The sequence below is a fragment of the Hippocampus guttulatus genome, chromosome 2, assembly GCF_054856545.1.
Source record: "Hippocampus guttulatus isolate MCC_2025c chromosome 2, RoL_Hgut_1.0, whole genome shotgun sequence".
Taxonomy (NCBI): Eukaryota; Metazoa; Chordata; class Actinopteri; order Syngnathiformes; family Syngnathidae; genus Hippocampus; species Hippocampus guttulatus.
In genome coordinates, this window is record NC_141262.1 from 30890682 (window position 1) to 30910764 (window position 20083).

The 20083-nt window shown below is 43.0% G+C and overlaps 1 protein-coding gene across 2 annotated transcripts; it reads right to left on the bottom strand.

The window, feature by feature from the left end:
* Positions 1-2675: 2675 nt before the first annotated feature.
* Positions 2676-14555, bottom strand: dctn4 (dynactin 4). Of its 2 annotated transcripts, XM_086105634.1 has the most exons (14): positions 14314-14555; positions 13541-13611; positions 13255-13433; positions 13124-13167; positions 12352-12459; positions 11392-11412; positions 10319-10392; positions 9965-10077; positions 8563-8672; positions 8393-8466; positions 7874-7928; positions 7327-7434; positions 4176-4273; positions 2676-4098 (listed from the first exon to the last, which is right to left on the bottom strand). In XM_086105634.1, the coding sequence occupies exons 1-14, from the start codon at positions 14446-14448 to the stop codon at positions 3879-3881; spliced, it is 1410 nt and encodes a 469-aa protein (XP_085961760.1). In that variant the 5' UTR covers positions 14449-14555; the 3' UTR covers positions 2676-3878. The 2 variants fall into 2 exon arrangements, with proteins under 2 accessions (XP_085961760.1, XP_085961761.1); XM_086105635.1 differs by lacking the exon at positions 11392-11412 and having other exon boundaries at positions 14314-14553.
* Between the last annotated feature and the right edge of the window lie 5528 nt (positions 14556-20083).

The window sequence follows — 20083 nt, forward strand, 5'->3', positions numbered from 1 at the left end:
GAAAGACTGCTGGCGTAACTACCAGCTCACAGTAAAAGAGGCCAAAAGAGAATATCTGTCGGACCTTATTCAAGCTAACCGTCACAACCCACGCGCACTATTTAAAACGATAGATTCTGTACTCAAACCCCCTCTGCCTACTTGCTCGGATTCTTCACCCGAGATGTGCAACAGATTCCTTCAGTTTTTCATTGATAAGGTCTCTACAGCTAGGACTCCGGTCTAAAATACTGCATCTGACCCCTCTGTCCATGTTCTATGTTCAGCTGTGCTAAATTCTTTTGAAACTGTGTCCTTGGCGCTTTTGGAGGATGTAGTTCGCCAGACGAAGCCATCTGGCTCCCCTTGCGACTCTCTTCCCCCGCACTTCTTTCAGGAGGTTCTCCCGAGTGTTGGCGCATCAGTCTTGGATATCATCAACAGCAGCCTCTCTTCTGGTGTAGTTCCCCAACAGTTTAAACATGCTGTGGTCCAACCCTTGATCAAGAAACCTGGTCTTGATCCAGATGTGCTGTCAGGTTTCAGGCCCGTTTCCAAACTGCCTTTCATTTCCAAAATTCTGGAAAAAGTGGGGCACATGCAGTTGAAATTTTTCTTGGATGAACATAACATCTTGGAGGTCTTCCAGTCAGGTTTCAAGACGATGCATAGCACGGAGTCAGCCCTGTTACGCGTTTCTAATGACATCCTCCTGGCAAATGACTCTGGAGACCACGTGTGTCTAGTTTTATTGGACTTAACTGCAGCATTTGATACTGTGGATCACAGTATTCTGCTGACTCGTTTGCAGCACTTGGTGGGCATTGGTGGCAGTGCTCTTGAGTGGTTTAGGTCCTATTTAGCTGACAGAACCTTCTGTGTCAGCCTTGGCTGCTCTGAGTCACCCACTGCTCCCCTGTCATGTGGTGTTCCACAGGGCTCAATTCTGGGGCCTCTGCTGTTCTCGCTGTATCTGCTCCCATTGGGTTCCATCTTAAGGAAACATGGTATTCCCTTCCACTGCTATGCAGATGACTGCCAGATCTATGTCCCACTGATCAAGAAAGACGCCTTCTCATTAAGGCCACTCCTATCCTGTCTGGAAGAAATCAAAACCTGGATGGCACAAAATTTCTTGAGATTCAATGAAAAGAAGACAGAGGTGATATTGTTTGGTCCCAGTGGCCCTTGTACATTCCATCCTGTAGACTTGGGCCCCCTGTCTCCTTATCTTAAGTCAACAGTCTCAAACTTGGGCCTTAAACTGGACAGTGATTTCAAACTCGATCGGCAAATTGGTGCCGTTGTTAAATCCAGCTTCTTTCACCTTAGACAGCTGGCCAAAATAAAACCTCTCCTCTCACATGAACACTTTGAGACAGTAATTCATGCCTTTGTCACATCCCGGCTCGATTACTGCAATGCCCTTTACTTTGGAGTCAGCCAGTCCTCCATTAAGCGCCTTCAGCTGGTCCAGAATGCCGCTGCTCGCCTCTTGACTGGTACTCGTAAGAGGGAGCACATAACTCCTACTCTGGCATCCCTTCACTGGCTCCCTATACATTTTAGAGTTATTTTCAAGATCCTCTTATTTGTTTTCAAATCTCTGAATAATCTCGCGCCACCTTACCTCTCTGAGCTCATCCGCCCCTACACACCTGCCCGGCGCCTCAGGTCTGTGGACCAGACATTATTAGAAGTACCAAGAACTAAACTGAGGCTCAGAGGGGATCAAGCCTTTTCTGTTGCTGGTCCCTCTCTCTGGAATGACCTCCCACTGAACATTCGGCAAGCCTCTTCGCTGCCCATCTTCAAAACCCTCCTCAAAACTCACTTGTATTCTTTGGCATTCGACTCAGCATGACTGAGATTTGTTCTTGGTTTTACTGTTTGGTGCTTTCTACCGCCTTTATTACCGATGTGTCTTACTGTTTATTGTGCATGTTAAATTGCTCCATGTACAGCACTTTGTATGCAGCGATGGCTGTTTGAAAGTGCTCTATAAATACTGTTGACTTGACTTGACGAATTTTCCTCTGCTCCAAAGCCATCAAAAAACAGATTGGGAGATGTTTCTTCAAGATTACCCTGAGCAATTATCTGGTGGTCCGGGGTGTGGAAAGAGGATTTTTTTTATTCTCACTGATGTGCTCAGAAAACAGTCAAGGCCGACAATAGTAAATGTTTTATTTAACCTGTTCAATAGGTAATCAACGCGGACTTCGACTGAGCCACGGGCTTTGTGCTGGTGACGTGAACGGAATGACAACTAATGAGGAAGTTAGCTGAACCTTGTGTTGTTGACCAACACAAACAGAGGAGCATTGTGTCTTTGCATCCAGTGATACAGAGTCACTCACCACAATTAAAATGATAAGGAGCAAGAAATTTGAAACTACCCTCAGGAGTTACGAGACAAGGCAACAGCCTAGTCCCCATTTTTCCCCTTTTTTGTATTTTCCTGCAGTCTGGATGTCCTGTGGCCCTATGCTGCCTCTCACGGGTCAATTTTGGTACCATGACAGATATTTTGCTTGGAGCAGATTTTTGTGGTCATCACGACACACTGTGAGACACAAACACATTCAGAATTTTTATATGATATATATATATATATATATATACACACACACACATACATATATGTGCAAACTTAGTAGAAGCCAATTCACAGAATACTCAGTACACCCAAACCGTTTCTTGCAGGATGTTATTTTATTATGCAATACAGAATAACTCATTTATTTTTACTCTTCATTTTACCAAGGGTACAGATTGGAACCGAAAGTGACAGTAGCTTACAACACTAAGACAAATCAAAAAGCATAGCTCCAAAAGACAAGCCATACTGTCAAGTACAGAGCTTTTTGTAGTGTCAACAGTTCGCTCTCTATTTGCCAAAGAACAAAGCAGAGTACAGCAGCATGTGTGCAATGACAGTTGTAATATTTATTATAGATGATCCATGCAGGTTAGTGCAACGCGACTGTCTGAGGAAGCTACAGGCACGCGCATGTGTGTGTTTGTGTAAGAGAGCAGTGTTATGGATTGTTCTGATTCAATCTCTTCTTCTGCTCATTTTTTCTGCGGCCAAGTTTCAAGTAAATCCGTGCTGCTGCTGTTTTATGCATTTTATCAAACTGCAAACACCTTCAGGACAAACCGTTGCTTTTAACTTGATACAAAATAGATACTCAAAGGGGAAAGGAGGTGGGAAAAAATAATGCAGCAGCGAAGAGGGCACAATTAACTATGAGTCTTCAATTATACTGACATTTTATAGTCCAGGACTAGTTGTGAAGTCAAGCTGGACATGATGCTTTAATCAATTTGTACTCATCGAGTAATGTAAGCTTAACTGCAGCTGATAATGCAACAAAGGCCAAAATTGCAAAATAAACTAAAATTGAGTCAAAGGTGGGTTTACAAACTTCCGTGAATTTTCAAAGTTGGAGACTTTCTGTGGGAATTTATAGGAATAAATGGGAATTCAGCAAGTTATCGGTTGATTCTTTGCAGGGAATTTAAATGTACTGTAGTTGGTAAAATATACATTATTTTACCATAATCCAAATATAACACCATACACCAAATTTAGTATAAATTGTGTGCCGTCGCTTGGTGGGATTTTAATTTTTTTTTGTTGTTGTGGGGGGGGTGTTGGTTTCTTTTTTTTTTGCTTTGTTGTGACCAAAACCTTTAGTTAAACGCAAGCTTCAGATAGGCGGCCGCTCAACTGAAGTGGAAAGTCCATTCCCATTCATTCTTTGCAAAGTCTATTCCATAATTCCAAATCAACCGATGGAAACTGACCAGAAATTTATTTGCCGCCAATTTGCAAGCGCAAAAAGAAATAGTTTGAAATATTAGTTTTGGAAGGCAACCCTGTTTGTGGGCATTCAGGGGACAAGTGGCCCCAGCCTCAGCTCGATGTGGTGCGTCAACCAAATCGTCTTGGCGGTGTCGTCGGCACCCTCCTCGCTCGGCCTGACGGGAGCGGCGAGGTCCCGGAAGTCGTGTCGGATCTTAAATGAAGCAGTGACATCAGCGTCGTCCTCTTTGCGGGGGATCACTTTGATGAAGAAACCAATCTTGTTGGATTTCCTAAAGGCAACAACACTGGGGAAGAGGCCAGAAGATGGGTAGAGCTGAGTCACAGTTGGAATTCTCTGGAAATGTATGAGTGAGACACTTACTCCGGGTCATCCTGGAAGTCTTGAGGTTCGGCCAATTCATCATACTCAGCGGCAGCATCCTTTCCTGCCAACACCAGCTCCTTGCGCGGCACGATGACCTTCAAAACAAACATCAGCCAAACGCTCAATCCTCACCTCTTGCATGAGGTCACCGGGGAGCCTAATCTTTAAATGATTAATTATGATCTTGACTCAACTGACTCACAAATGTATGTAACTGAAGTCTAGAACATTTTTAGTTGAATGCAAATCTATTATTCTGCTGCAAGAATAGCAACTCGGGTTAATTGCACCATTGGGTGCCCAGTGCAGTGTGTTTGAGCCAAGGCACCCATTTTACAAAAGAAAAGAACCTCATAGCACTCATACCCTCACCCCCCCCCAAAAAAGACCTAATGACAATCTTCTCTCAATTTATTTTGTTGGGAAACCTGAGCTTGTTTAATTGAGCACCGAGGAGGAAAATCTGACTTATTCTAGAGGCCGCTTTGCCACCATGCCACGGCGACCCGATTTAATCACCTTTTGTTACATGTCACAGTTTGAAGAAGAAACGCACTTCCCTTTTTCAAACCGGCGCACTTCACCTTCTTGGTTTAATTACCCCCCTACTGAGATAGATTTCTACAGAAAGCAAGACTCATCTTTCCTTCGCCCCAACCAACAGAGACTGTGCGGTGGTCTGCTTTTTCACTTCCTGCCTCCTGTTCCTGTATAGAAAATAAATATCTCCCCCAAAGTTGGAACTGTTTTTGATGCTCTCACCGTCATCATATGTGACGTCAGCATATTAGGCAAGCGCTCAGTCCACATCAGCAGACGTGAGCTGTGTGTGTGTGTGTGTGTGTGTGTGTGTGTATTCAACTCATGTTTGCCGCACCATTTGTTGTCTTCAAACAAGGAGCGAAAAGCACCTCCATCGTGCTATTTTCAGCCGACACTACATGACTAATTCTGTCTTGCTTTTTCCTTTGACGTTTTGCTCCGCTTAGTTTGAAACGAGATGACGGAGGGAAGGGAAACGAGAAGAAAAAGAATTTGAGAAGTTACTGCGAGGCAAAGTGAAATTGACTGACTTTCACTGTACTCGCACTTTTGGCCAGCATTTGTCAGTGTTTTGTCATGTACTATACATCGAACGGCCATTATGTGAATAAAGGACATTGACGCTGTACATTTGATTTGAATTCAACTCTTCCTCCTTATACTCGTGTGACAGTTAATATTAAAGAATGCGAGGCATGCGGTGCTTCAGTTTTACCTCTCCTCCGTCACCATCAAGAGTCCGGTTGTTCATAATCATGTTAGAATAGCTAAAGCTTGCCGATACTCGTTTGTCAATCATTTCGCCTTTGATGTGTATGCCGCCACAATGAATTCATCCATCCATCCATCCATCCATTTTCCGAACCGCTTGAATCCTCACTAGGGTCGCGGGGGGTGCTGGAGCCTATCCCAGCTGTCTTCGGGCAGTAGGCGGGGGACACCCTGAATCGGTCGCCAGCCAATCGCAGGGCACACAGAGACGAACAACCATCCACACTCACATTCACACCTAGGGACAATTTAGAGCGTCCAATCAGCCTGCCATGCATGTTTTTGGAATGTGGGAGGAAACCGGAGTACCCGGAGAAAACCCACGCAGGCCCGGGGAGAACATGCAAACTCCACACAGGGAGGCCGGAGCTGGAATCGAACCCGGTACCTCTGCACTGTGAAGTCGACGTGCTAACCACTGGACTACCGGGCCGCCCTACAATGAATTCATAATAATTGTAAAAATCACATCCCAACCTGGACCCTGACCGGAGTCTGCAAGTTCATGACATAACTGATGTTGCCGTGTCGCCTCCCGGCATAGAATGTGCAAAATGAACATTTCAGCCATTGAGTCATGAGCAAATTGGTAGACTGCACGGGTCAGCGAAATCATGTCACACCTAGAGGTGAGCCAAGCCACCCCCCGCCCCCTTACCCTTTATTTTCGGAAGACCTGGTCAATGTAAGCAGTCGAGCACAAGGCCCTCCAGGTGTTTGAATATCAAATGAAGCAGAAAGACAACTGCACACTCACTTTAGCCGCAATGCGTCTCGAAATGGGTCACGCTTTTGGTTTGGCCAAGAGCTCTGACTAATCTAGTCAGAGCCTGTGACTTCATCATTAAAAGGGGCCAAGACAAACAGGCTGTCGCAGTGGGCTGGGCCGGGCCAAGCTTTGGAGTGGCCGCCGGCAACATGTAGGGCTCAGTGGACTGTACTCCAATGGAATCGCATCGCTGATCAAATGGTCCTATGACAGCTGACAAATGGAACTCAAACTGGATCTGACTCCCCTATGAGAGAAACACTGCCAGGTCCGGATGGCCAAGAAAACGATGGCAGCACTTGCTGCAATTCAAAGCACTTTTCAAAGCTGCAAATGTGTCTTTTCTTTTAAACATACTGTCGAAACCCAATTCCAATCAAAATGGGGACACTGGAAAATGTAAATGAAAACGGAATACATTGATTGACGAAATCTTGAAACATAAGCAGCAAAGGGACACATAGCTGCTATTTTCCTCGCTTCCACGAGCATTCACTGCTATTATAGGAAGGTAAGTGTATATTTGTTACATCAATGCCAGAGGCACTTGGAACTTCGGATACACCTAATTTCAATGGCACCCCTGGTCTGTTGGCTGAAGAAAACGCATGCATTACAAACAAAGCACAGAAGTGAGATCGGAAATCCCTAAATTTCCAAGACGTATGAACGTTTGGATTAGCCGAGCAAATACAATCGCAAAACGTCCAGGAAAGCCAAAGAAGTATTTTTCCGCCCCACAGTTGCTCACTTCCACTGCGGCATTTTCCAAAAGTGCTGCTGACTGCTGATGTCAGGGTGAGTACAGTAATTCACTTCAGCCCCAGGATGAATAAAACAAATTAACAAACACATGCTCGCAAAAACATGTCAGTTAATCACTGTTGATTGTTGTATTTTGATGTGTTTCCCTGGTCTTAATCAAGATTGGACCCTTAAACAAGCGCTTCAAAAACAAACGGGAGGCCATTTTGCATTTTTTGCAGGAGCTCATGATCTTCAAATAAACAGTCACTATTTAAAGGTGTGACAAAGAGGATCTGAGGGGAGGGACGGATGTACTACCTCCGCAGTGCTGTGGATGTCATCAGGATCTTCCTCATCACAAGAAACCAGCGTGACGTGGGTGACGTTCTCCACTGGGTTGGTCAAAGTCAGCAGCACTTGGCTCTCCTACAGTGATAAGAGAGCAAAGCGTTACATCGCTGCTACTCCATGGGACCAGCCACAGTTTCCCTGGCGATTTCATGAACATTTGTGTTGGAGGCAGTTTGTAAACATTAGAATAAGATGGTTTGTTACATTCCAACATGTAGAAATGTACTGTACATATCCATCCGTTTTCTCAACCACTTGACCTGATTCAGATTGGTGGTGCACTGGCGCTTATCCCAGCGCCCTTTCGGAGGGAGGCGGGGTACTCCAATCGAACACAGGGCACATGTAAACAAACGCCCTTTCTTACAGCCACACTATGTGACACATGCACGCGAGGCATATACGAGCTAGCCACTTGGCCACCGCCACCCATCAAAGTATGGACAGAAAGAATAAATGAGTACGGCACATTAAATGACGATACCTTTTCCAACATCTAATTAGACAGGCTCACCTTCATGTAGCGCAGATTGGGAATGGACATAATTCGAACTTCGGGGATGTAACTCCTACAGAAGGAAAGGTAGAACTAGATGTATAGTTCATTATAAAAACAATTGCCGAAGTCACAAAAAGACTTTTCATTTTATGTGCAAAATGGAAAACAACAAACGCTACAAATAGTAGTAGAAAGCAATATAAAAGAAACAGCCCTGGGTAAAACTGCAAATAAGAGCATTTCTCAAGCACATTAAATCACTATAGCCAAAGAAGCAACAAAGAAAAGCATTGGTAATTTCTGATTACATACTAAAAATCGATAACTTGAATTTATATTCTTAACAACGTTTGCCCAAATCATTCCAGTAGAGCATGCTGCAATGACACTAAAAGATCTTCACTGCTGCACACAAACAAGTATAAATAGGACAACTTGTTAACTGAATCTCAGAAGTTGGGGCAGGTGTACCAAAACGGTGCGACCGACTATTGAATGCATGTTCAATGTGCAGGTGCGGTGCTCGCCACTCACACAGCCACCAGTTGAATTTTAAACTTGATTGAAGTTGGATTGAATTCCGGCTTGCTGAGATTGTGCTCGCATTTCTGAGGGGAAGAAAAACAAACAAGGACATTCGCATGAAATTCAAATCAATCAAAACATGTCATCTATATTATTGAATCGGCGTGTCGCTGACAGACCCTGCAGCGCAGCGAGCGCTTCATTAGGAGGTGTTTGTGCCGCGGGTGCAGCTGCGAGGCTCCTGCGGGCTGGAAGTCGGGCTGCAGGAGGCGCTGGCGCAGCCGGGTCACTGCAAAGAGAAAAAAACCCTTCAAATTATGAATCAACCTGTATTACGTGTGTGTGTGTGTGTGTGTATAGACACAGTTCTGGCCACCGTTATTGGCCCTTTTTTGGGGGGGGCGGGGGTTGGGTATTATACTAGGGGCAGGCGAGTATTGATACCAGCATCGGTCTTACTGATACCGGTCTTATTTCAAGGTATTGTTTACTCATGAAGGACGCCGATACCAGCCATCAATACTTCAGGCAAAAAATAAATCATGGAATTTGACACATTGGCGAATAATCATGCGCGTCAGAAAGAAAGACTTGTGTTCATTTGAAATGTTATGTATCGAAAGTACTCATTTTATCAAACCTATTGGATTCAATCTGTTGGAAATGTATTTATTAATGATAAACACTTTGTTCTACTTATGCCAGTGACCTATAGTGTACAATGCAGAACAATTTAACGCTGCTCCATTAGACGGCGGAAGGTACAATAAACTTGTGTATCCATCTGCTGCCCTTAATACAACAGATCAAGTCATATCTTCCAATGAATACATCAGATTTGTGTTCAATTAAAAAGGCCCAGATTTCCCACTGAGTGAGTAAGTTTGCGGGTAAATTAAGACAAAATCATTATTTGAGCATTTATACTTTTGGCGACACCTTTGTTAAGTGGTGTGCCTTAGGTTTGGGAAACATCATTATGGTCGTATCATCACGATACATTTTATGAATCGGAGTTGTGCACAATCGTAATTGATAAAACAAATTAACTGATTGAATGTAATCAGATTCTTGGACAGGAATATAGGTGACCTTCTTTAATATTTTGCAGCTAACCATTTCATAAGGGCGACTGCCTGCAAACTTTCTTGAAAGCACACCTTAAGCTTCTTGCACCTGTCAGACGATATTTTATCCCTAACCTTTACTTGCAGTGAAGCACTTGGAACGCTTGCCTGATTTCTTTCACACATGGCAGAAATTCGCTTTGTCCAAGGGGTTTCTATGGGATAGAGATCAGGACTCTGGTGATTCATTTAAACATGAAACCTTTTTTCCTTCTCAACCGCGTTCCGTGTGCTTTGGAAGCATGCTTACAGGCTTTGATTGCGGTCTTCATTGTTCTGATAAATCCCCAATCTTCCACTCAAACCCAGATGACTTGCAGCGTGTAGGAATAATCATCTTTTGTTTTTTAATTATGTATTTGATTAATACAAGAACGGCCCAGTCTTGCATAACTGTAGGTTCTAATTAGTGCAACAGAGAAGTGTCCAACCATTAAAGAGTGGAAAGCTTTACCCTCTGGCAAGCTGACGGGCCTCGTGTAGCAATCTTCAGGCAGAGGCTCTACCTCATCAAGAGCCTGAGCAGGCTCAATGGTGATCTCCCGCTGGTCCTCCCCCTCTTTCAGGCTGCAAAGAAACATGTCCAGCAATCAAGAGTCCAATCCATCCAACCCTTTTCAATCATTAGGGTCACGGGTGATGGAGTCTATTCCAGCAGGCTTTGGGCATGTGGTATACATATTTCCTTAATAATGAATTTCCCTTTTATCAGTAAGACACAAGTATCCGCAACGCCTTGCAATCCTTCATTTTAATTCCAAAAAATAAAAAATGTTTAGTTTAGTGTATAATGCAAAATGTAACTCACGAAAGCCCCGCCAGAGTGGAAATGGACATTCCAGGCCTCTGCCGCTGCAGTCGTGTTCCAAGGCCATACTTTTCCTGCATGACCGAGAAAGAACAAGATCAGATATTTGGTGTATTCAACACAAGTAAGGCTTCTTATTCTACAGCTACTTTTTTTCTTCCCTCTACGGGCTACTTTTAAGGGAGGGTGTCGTGTGCAGAGTCAAATAAAATGGACAACATGGAGAAACAACTGTCAAGCAAGAAGACTATGTCAGGACTCAGAAGCAATGAATTTCTATGATGAGAGACAAAAACCTTTCTGCCAAGAACAGCAGGAGAGAATTAACACTGACATTTTGTGTTGTGCAGAATTGTTTTCAACATTTTGTAACCTACTGACAATTTTCAGTTAAATTCTCAGATTTTAATATGTATACGAAAAAAGCTTGATCTTAATGTCAGTTTAATGTTTTGCTTTTTGAAATCCACCAACAATGAAAGAAGCATTTTGGGTGTTGTAATACAGTAATCCCTCGTTTATCGCGGTTAATGGGGACCAAAACCACCCGCAATAAACGAAAATCCGCAAAGTAGCGTCCAACAGCGAGTCACATAGAGCAACATATACAGTACTGTACTCCATGTATAGGTAAAAAAATAAAATAAAATAAAAATGTTTAAAAAAATCTGCGATGCACCGAACCCGCGATAAATGAACTGCGAAGTAGCGAGGGATCACTGTACTTGAAAACAATCAAACAAGAGTGCTGTATGCAATTTTCAGGAAATTCAAAAAAAATCAAAAGGGGGAAAATGACTTGCATAGCAACTTTGAGTGAAGCTTTGTGAAATAGGTAACAAAATCTATATCTGGCTGAATAGGTTGTTCGAATTTTGATAAGCATTTTGTTTTCAACATTACGTTTTATTTCGCACTAAAATGTCTCTTCTCCCCTGCTAACCTTCACAAAAAAGCTCCACTGTGGGCTCCGTTTTCACCACAGGGGCATTCATGTGATCTGTGAGGTCACACACTAACGAATGAGAAATCAGCATTGCATACTAAACTGCAAATAGGCAAATACAACTCACCACCACATGAATAGTGTGTTGCTGGTAGGGGTCAAAAACAAAATACCGGGGAGCATTAGCAAAGGAAAGGGGAGACAATAACGATGCAAGAAGAGGTTGGGCAAACATCAGTTGACGTACAACAGCAATAAACAGTGCAACTTCTGGATAAGAAAAAAAGGCATGAAGGACATCACAATTTAAGCATAGAGGCAAACTGATCGTGGGTGTATTTTGAGAGAAAGGTTAACTTGGTTATGCATAGCATTGTGTGAATGGTTCTGAGACACTGTGTCATACTGTATACAACAAAAGTGCTTCACAAATTTTAGTGCATCTGTCAAAAACGAAGAGACCATTCAGCCTCATCAGCTGCTCTAATGTGGATTCTTCCGATTTCAGTGAGCTCTCCAAGTTTCACAATGACGAACGACAAACACCTAACTGAATTCACCTTTTTATACCCAAATATGACACAGCGGACTGGGCTTCTCTGAGAAGTCAGGAACTAATCAAGCAAATTCAACTACTACAGGTATTTTTTTTCATTGGACATCCAAAACGAGAAATAGTGTGCTGTTCACTTTTGTAAATTATGTTTTTGCAGTGTACATTAGCAAATTCATGGAGAACAAAATCATTTACATGATGTCATTTTAGCTGTAGTGCATCTACATACAAGTGTACTGACTATAAGAGAAACAGAAAAATTATTTTGTTGCGAATTTTGGGCACTGTAATATAAAATAGTACATTGGATGGTCATCCAAAATAATTGTTAGGCTGCTGTCACGAAATACTTGCTCTTAAAACTTTTTATATATTGTCACCCTGTACCTGTAAAATAATGGCCTCAGTCATATTTTTGGCCCATGTGTGAAATCAATCTCCTTCTTCCTTGTCACAACAACATTTTTTGTGACATTTCTAGAAATTAAATGTTCAAATGGCTTTTTGTTTGTCACAGCAGAAAGTGAGTACCGAGAAAGCCAGAGGCGTGCACTGTCGTCTCCTGGCCAGCTTCTTCCTGTCTCGCTCCTGCTTCTCTCTGTGAGCCAGCTGCTGGTAATACTCCATCAGCTTGTTGATCTGAGGCAAAGAGAAATTCACATCGAGGACTTTTTTTTTAATGTTCAGTTATGAAAAGGACATGTCCTGGATGCCAAGTATATACAGTCAGTCAACGTCAGTCAACAGCCATTTTAATTAAAATGTCCAATCTCAAGATTGGTTGGTGTTTGTAAGAGTTACAGTGGAGCTAATCTAAGCAACCCTGAAGTCACTCTCTTTGGATTTCAACTAAAAATTCCACCACAATGCCTGAAAATACGTCAAGAAGTAGTATGAAGTATTACAAAGTCTTAAAATTTGAAAAAGTAACACTCCAAAGTATTTCAATGTGGGAAAATTGTCCAATCATCTCTGACATGTCTAAAGGAACTATATTTCAAAATGTATTAAAAAAGAGCCCTATAGGACACACACTGCTACCAATCACACAGAAAAGCCTTGAGCAATTCCCTTTTTTCACTCTTATAAGCTATTTTCATCACATTTGAAAGGCTGAGTATTTTTTGATTACATCATTAGCAGATTGTGCTCAACCACACGTTCTACTGAACAAATATACACTTATGAGCCGCTGACTGTTCCAAGGATCCTGTCAGAGACATCTATTCAGCACATCAAAACATGTGATCAACCCAAGGCAATGTAAATGACTGCCAACAGGGAAGGGGGGCGGAGGGCATACCCGTTGATTATGACAGTTCTCAGGCTCCTGCCACCCACCGCTGGCTACAATGAACAAAAACAGAATTAGAGGAAATAATCTTTCAACATGGGCATAGTCACATGTACCATATATAACAGATCAGCACCCACCCACTGACTTGTCAGCCATTCCTACATCCCTGGAGGTCCAGCGGCAGAAGCCACAGGCCAGGTAGTACGCCTTTTTCATAGCAGTCTTGGTGGGGTCATCGGGAAGAGGAGCCGGGATATTGGTGGCCCGAGTCGACAGGGTGTGCATGCAACATGGGCAGTCAAAACAGTTGGCACACCTACAACAACAATAGTGGAGGAAAGTAAATCAACTGAGTATGACAAAAAGACCACTTGTAATATCTACTTTGGAGATATGTAGAGGTCAATGTCAAATTAACTTCACCTGTTCTTTTTTAGTTTAGCTTCTGCAGATGGCATGTTTTCCAAGCAGCTTGGGCAATAATGGGAGTCCACCTGATCAGTGAGTGGTTGGGGGGTGGAAATGAAGATCCAGTTATTTGTACAGTAGGTTGACAACCTTGGACAACGTTATTGTGGAACACAAGTCAAACGCATCATTGATGGTGTAACAAAAGCTTAATAACGAGGGAACAACGAGATCAATCATATCTACATATACGAATGCATATTTTCAAATTTTGTCATAAAAATCGCAAAGATATCAAGTCGGTGAAAACAAAAGTGAATTAAGAAATGCTTAAGTTTGGGCAAGCTGAATTTTGGCGTCTCTGGGTGTGGTGTTCGTTCTTGGTGCCGAAATTAACATGTTTCGCTGACAAATGGAATAGCACCTGGGTATAGGATAAAATACAATAAATGTTTACTGCAACCTTTCTGTCACGGTATTGAATCAACTCATCAACGATTAACAGTTAGCAAACGCAAGGCTAATTAGCTTAAAACGCCCATGGACGCGAGGGCTAGGAACATAAGCGGAAGTTAAACGGCACACAAACAGCCAATGAAATGAAGGGACTGTTTGACACTGCCCGACTGGCAGGATGCGAAGCCAATCCATACACGAGACAGCACCCAATGACCCCACCTATCAGTCAGACCTGTTAGCAAGCCGGCTAAAGACACAGTAGCCAAAAGAGGGGGGGAAAGCTACAATGCTAGAGCGTCAAAACCAATGGAGAAAAACAGATAACGTACCTCGTGAGATACACATTCTAGGGATCGTAGCTCACTGCAATAACGACAATAATACAGCTGGGATAGAGGAGCCCGGATCTTTTTCTCTCCACGAACCAGATAGACGACTCTGTCTGGTTGCAGAAGCGACGCCATCTCTGTGCTTGTCACAGCTGGTTGGTAGTGATGTGTCGGTCGCGAACGAGCCGGTACAAAGAGCCGGCTCTTTGAAGTGAACGATGAGAGCCGGCACCCTCCCTCGAAGGCCGGCTCTGTCATTTTCCCTCCCCCTCCCCCCCCCCCCCCTCTCTCTCTCTCTCTGTCTGTCTCTCTCTCTCCCTCTCCCTCTCTATGTCGCTCTCGCTTTTTCGCGTGTCCGAAGCGAGGTTTGGCAGTGGCTCAGCTGCTGTGCTCAGAGCGGGAGACAGGAAGAGAAAGGAGAGGGGCGAGGGGCTTGGTAGGTACAGTACTGCACGGAGTGCACGCTGAACACAGCTCCGTCGCGTCTGCGCAGCCACAGATATGCAAAATAAAGCAAGGAGGAGCTTATGTTTGTTTTGTTCTCTGCTGCTGTTGCATTTACTACTCACTATTTTTGTTATGATGCAGCATGTTTGATTGTTGTTGGTTGAGGTTTAATTTTGCTGCTTGTTTATAATTTGGAGCCTTTTTAATGTTCAATAAAATAAGTAAAAACACCTTTCTTTGCTTGATAATTGTTGCTATTTGTAGTCAGGAGAGTGGAATATTTAGTTTACCAAGTCATTTACCAAAATGTATGATAAATTTGTTCTAAATATTTAAAAGAAAAGCTAAAGTTAAAAGAGCCGTATGAGAGCCAAAAGAGCCTCTTTTCACTGAGCTGATCCAAATGAACCGGCTCACCGAAAAGAGCCGAAATTCCCATCACTACTGGTTGGCTACTGTATTCTGGAAGCCAAACCTGAGCTCCATGTTGACCTCTTGTGGTCAATGCTGGAATTAAACCCACTTTCACAAATAATTAGGGCAGGAAATGCAAAAGTATGGAGCCATTGTTGTCGGAAAAAAAATACAAAAACGTTTCTCAGTCCACAAATGCGTAAAAACAATTCGTATCTGTAACCACAAGTAATAAATGTGTGCTGAGAATCTACAAATGCGTGACTGAAGTCATCAATGTGTGCCGAGAATCGACAAATGCGTGACTGAAGTCACAAATGTGTGCATAGAATCTACAATGTGTGACTGAAGTTACAAATGTGTATTGACAATCTACAAATAGGCAACGAGAGTCACATATGTGTAACATAACACTGCAAATGCTGCTCAGATCTATATCAATAGACCAAAAAGCAAAGATGGTAAACATCTTGATGATCCCTGAGACTTTTATTTGACGTAGTCTTATCGAATGCTGCTGTGAAATCTGCCGCAAACGCCGAATTTTTAACCCTCGCACTGCTAGTCGTTTCTCTAATGCCTTTAATAACCTTTGCGTACCCTCGTCTAACACAGAGGAACTCACCTCTTGGCTCAACTCATCATGCCGTGCCATCCTGGATTTGTCGTAGCAAAAAAAGGGTTTAATATACAAAAATCGCACTGCCAAAGAAGTAACATAAAGTGCTGGTCAAAACAAGGACCAGAGGGCACAAAAACGAATAACAAAAAGCGCTTGCACGAAAGGCAAGGGAGGAAAAGAAGAACCGTGAAGGCAAACAAAAAACAATGTAGCAAATACACGCAAGCGAAAGCCCAATCACAAAATAAAAACCATACTTACAACATACTTGGTACCGAGAGTTCAAAAGCGAAATACGACGAGGTCTATAGCAAAAGCAGGATTTGGTGGCTCCTTCAAAAACTGTGCTCCCAAAACCTAAACCCGAGCCTTGGTTTAACGACAAAACTCGCGCAGCAAGGCAGGGGTGTCGCAAAGCCGAACGCAAGTGGAAAAAAAGACAAATTGCATGTCTCTTATCAAATTTGGAAAGTAACTACCAGCTCACAGTAAAAGAGGCCAAGAGAGAATATCTGTCTGACCTTATTTAAGCTAACCGTCACAACCCACGCGCACTATTTAAAACGCTAGATTCTGTACTCAAACCCCCTCTGCCTACTTGCTCGGATTCTTCACCCGAGATGTGCAACAGATTCCTTCAGTTTTTCATTGATAAGGTCTCTACAGCTAGGACTCCGGTCTCAAATACCGCATCTGACCCCTCTGTCCATGTTCCATGTGTAGCTGTGCAAAATTCTTTTGAAACTGTGTCCTTCACGCTTTTGGAGGATGTAGTTCGCTGGACGAAGCCATCTGGCTCCCCCTGCGACTCTCTTCCCCCGCATTTCTTTTAGGAGGTTCTTCCGAGTGTTGGCGCATCAGTTTTGGATATCATCAACAGCAGCCTCTCTTCTGGTATAGCTCCCCAGCAGTTTAAACATGCTGTGGTCCAACCCTTGCTCAAGAAACCTGGTCTTGATCCAGATGTGCTGTGAAGTTTCAGGCCCATTTCCAAACTGCCTTTCTTTTCAAAAATTCTGGAAAAAGTGCTGCACATGCAGTTGAAAATTTTCTTGGATTAACATAACATCTTGGAGGTCTTCCAGTCAGGTTTCAAGACGATGCATAGCACGGAGTCAGCCCTGTTACGCGTTTCTAATGACATCCTCCTGGCAAATGACACTGGAGACCACGTGTGTCTAGTTTTATTGGACTTAACTGCAGCATTTGATACAGTGGATCACAGTATTCTGCTGACTCGTTTGCAACACTTGGTGGGCATTGGCGGTAGTGCTCTTGAGTGGTTTAGGTCCTATTTAGCTTAGAGAACCTTTTGTGTCAGCCTTGGCTGCTCTGAATCACGCACTGCTCCCTTGTTGTGTCGTGTTCCACAGGGCTCAATTCTGGGGCCTCTGCTGTTCTCGCTGTATCTGCTCCCATTGGGTTCCATCTTAAGGAAACATGGTATTCCCTTCCACTGCTATGCAGATGACTGCCAGATCTATGTCCCACTGAGCAAAAAAAAAAGCCTTCTCATTAAGGCCACTCCTATCCTGCCTGGAAGAAATCAAAACCTGGATGGGACAAAATTTCTTGAAATTCAATGAAAAGAAGACAGAGGTGATACTGTTTGGTCCCAGTTGCCCTTGTACATCCCATCCTGTACACTTGGGCCCCCTGTCTCCTTATCTTAAGTCAACAGTCTCAAACTTGGGCCTTAAACTGGACAGTGATTTCAAACTCGATCGGCAAATTGGTGCCGTTGTTAAATGCAGCTTCTTTCACCTTAGACAGCTGGCCAAAATAAAACCTCTCCTCTCTCATGAACACTTTGAGACAGTAATTCATGCCTTTGTCACATCCCGGGTCGATTACTGCAATGCCATTTACTTTGGAGTCAGCCAGTCCTCCATTAAGCGCCTTCAGCTGGTCCAGAATGCCGCTGCTCGCCTCTTGACTGGTACTCGTAAGAGGGAGCACATAACTCCTACTCTGGCATCCCTGCACTGACTCCCCATACATTTGAGAGTTATTTTCAAGATCCTCTTATTTGTTTTCAAATCTCTAAATAATCTTGCGCCACCTTACCGCTCTGAGCTCATCCGCCCCTACACACCTGCCCAGCGCCTCAGGTCTGCGGACCAGACATTATTAGAAGTACCAAGAACTAAACTGAGGCTCAGAGGGGATAGAGCCTTTTCTGTTGCTGGTCCCTCTTTCTGGAATGACCTCCCACTGAACATTTGGCAAGCCTCCTTGCTGCCCATCTTCAAACCCCTCCTAAAAACTCACTTGTATTCTTTTCCATTCGACTCAGCATGACTTAGATTTGTTCTTGGTTTTACTGTTTGGTGCTTTCTACCGCCTTTATTACCGATTTGTTTTACTGTTTATTGTATATGTTAAATTGCTCCATGTACAGCACTTTGTATGCAGCGATGGCTGTTTGAAAGTGCTCTATAAATACAGTTGACTTGACTTATCAATAAATTTTTTTAAATTATTAAATACTCTGTGGACTGATGAGACAAAAGCCGTTACATCTGGCGTAAGAGAAACACCGCATTTCAGAAAAAGAACATCATAGCAACAGTAAAACATGGAGGTGGCAGTGTGATTGTCTGGGACCGTTTGCTACTTCAGGACCTGGAAGACTTGCTGTTATAAATGGAACCATGAATTCTACTGTCTACTGTTGGGGGAAGAGTGGCCTCCTCTTCCCCGCGTGTTCGTTGAATTTCGGACGAGGAGAACGTTGGTAAACCAAATAAAGGCTGGAGGCGATGAACAGTTCCTTCGAAGGGTTTACTTTCTTTTTCTGCAGTTTACGAATCGATTCGGGCTCCTGAGGGGTCCAGATTTGAATCAGGAAGCGTAAAAGAAACACATCCATGAGATTATATAGAGACAATATGATAATGAGAGGCGGGGAGGTACGCCTCTCATGCAAATCCCAGAAACAAAGAAAGTAACATGTCATCTGACCCGGTGTGGCTGGAAGAAGTTGGGAGTGGTGAGGTGAGACCAGACCACCACTACCCACCATTTGGTGTGATGGCAGGAACACAGATACTTGAGATAACACTGCCAAAATATCCTGAAGGAGAATGTCAGGCCATCTGTTCATGACCTCAAGCTAAAGTGAACTTGGGTTCTGCAGTAGGACAATAATCCAAAACACAACAGCAAGTCCACCTCAGAATGGCTGAAGAAAAACAAAATGAAGTCTTTAGAGAGGCCTAGTCAAAGTCCTGATCTGAATCCTATTGAGATGCTGTGGCATGACCTTAAAAAGGCGGTTCATGCTCGAAACCCCTCCACTGTGGCTCAATTACAACAATTCTGCAAATATGAGTGAGATAAAATTCCCCCACAGGGCTGTGAAAGATTCATTGCAAGTTATTGCAAACGCTTGATTGCAGTTATTGCTGCTAAGGCTGGTCCAACCAGTTATTAGTTTTAGGGGCAAACGCCTTTTCCACACAGGGCCATGTAGGTTTGGATTTTGTTTTCCCTTTAATAATAAAAACTTTGATTTAAATACTGCATTTTGTGTTTACTTGTGTTATCTTTGACGACTCTTTAATTTGTTTGATGATCTGAAACATATAAGTGTGACAAACACGCAAAAAAACTGAAGGAGGTGGGGGGCAAGCACTTTTTCACACCACTGTACATTTCCGAGTCTGTACTTTTTACTTGTACTTAAGTAAAGCTGTTGAATCGTGACTTCTATTTTCACCAATCCTATATTTAATTTCTATACATTTGCTGACTTTCACAAGATCAGTAATAGCCTTCTGATGAAATTGTTTGTTATCGAGGGCTGTGACTTGAGTTGACAACTCGGTGTTCTCTAACAAGGAGCCGAACAAGATAATTCTCAAGTGTTTCATGCATGGATCGACCAATACGTTTCCCGGTTCAATTAGAATTGTTATTGGAGAAAATAAACGGACATGTTGTAAATTTTGTTGTTCAGGGAACAGCAAGTTGTTCACAAACGACTAAAACTCTAAAACCCTCTTGCACATGTATCTTTAAAGATAGTCAAATTAACTTCACAAGTGCGCTCCGTTTCAGGTTCTTCCTTAAAACCTTTTTTATGTACTTTTACGGTATTTTGTTTATCAGCGCAGCATTGTGAAGTAAATTTAACGCAAAATTTGCGTAGGAAAAAAAATTAATAACATGGTAAAGAATAGTGTCTATGTTTATTAATAATTGTAGTCTGATCCAAATAATAACTGATATATTTGCGCCTCCTTGTAGTCAATGGCGTCTTTAAAGGGCGTCCTCATGCCATTA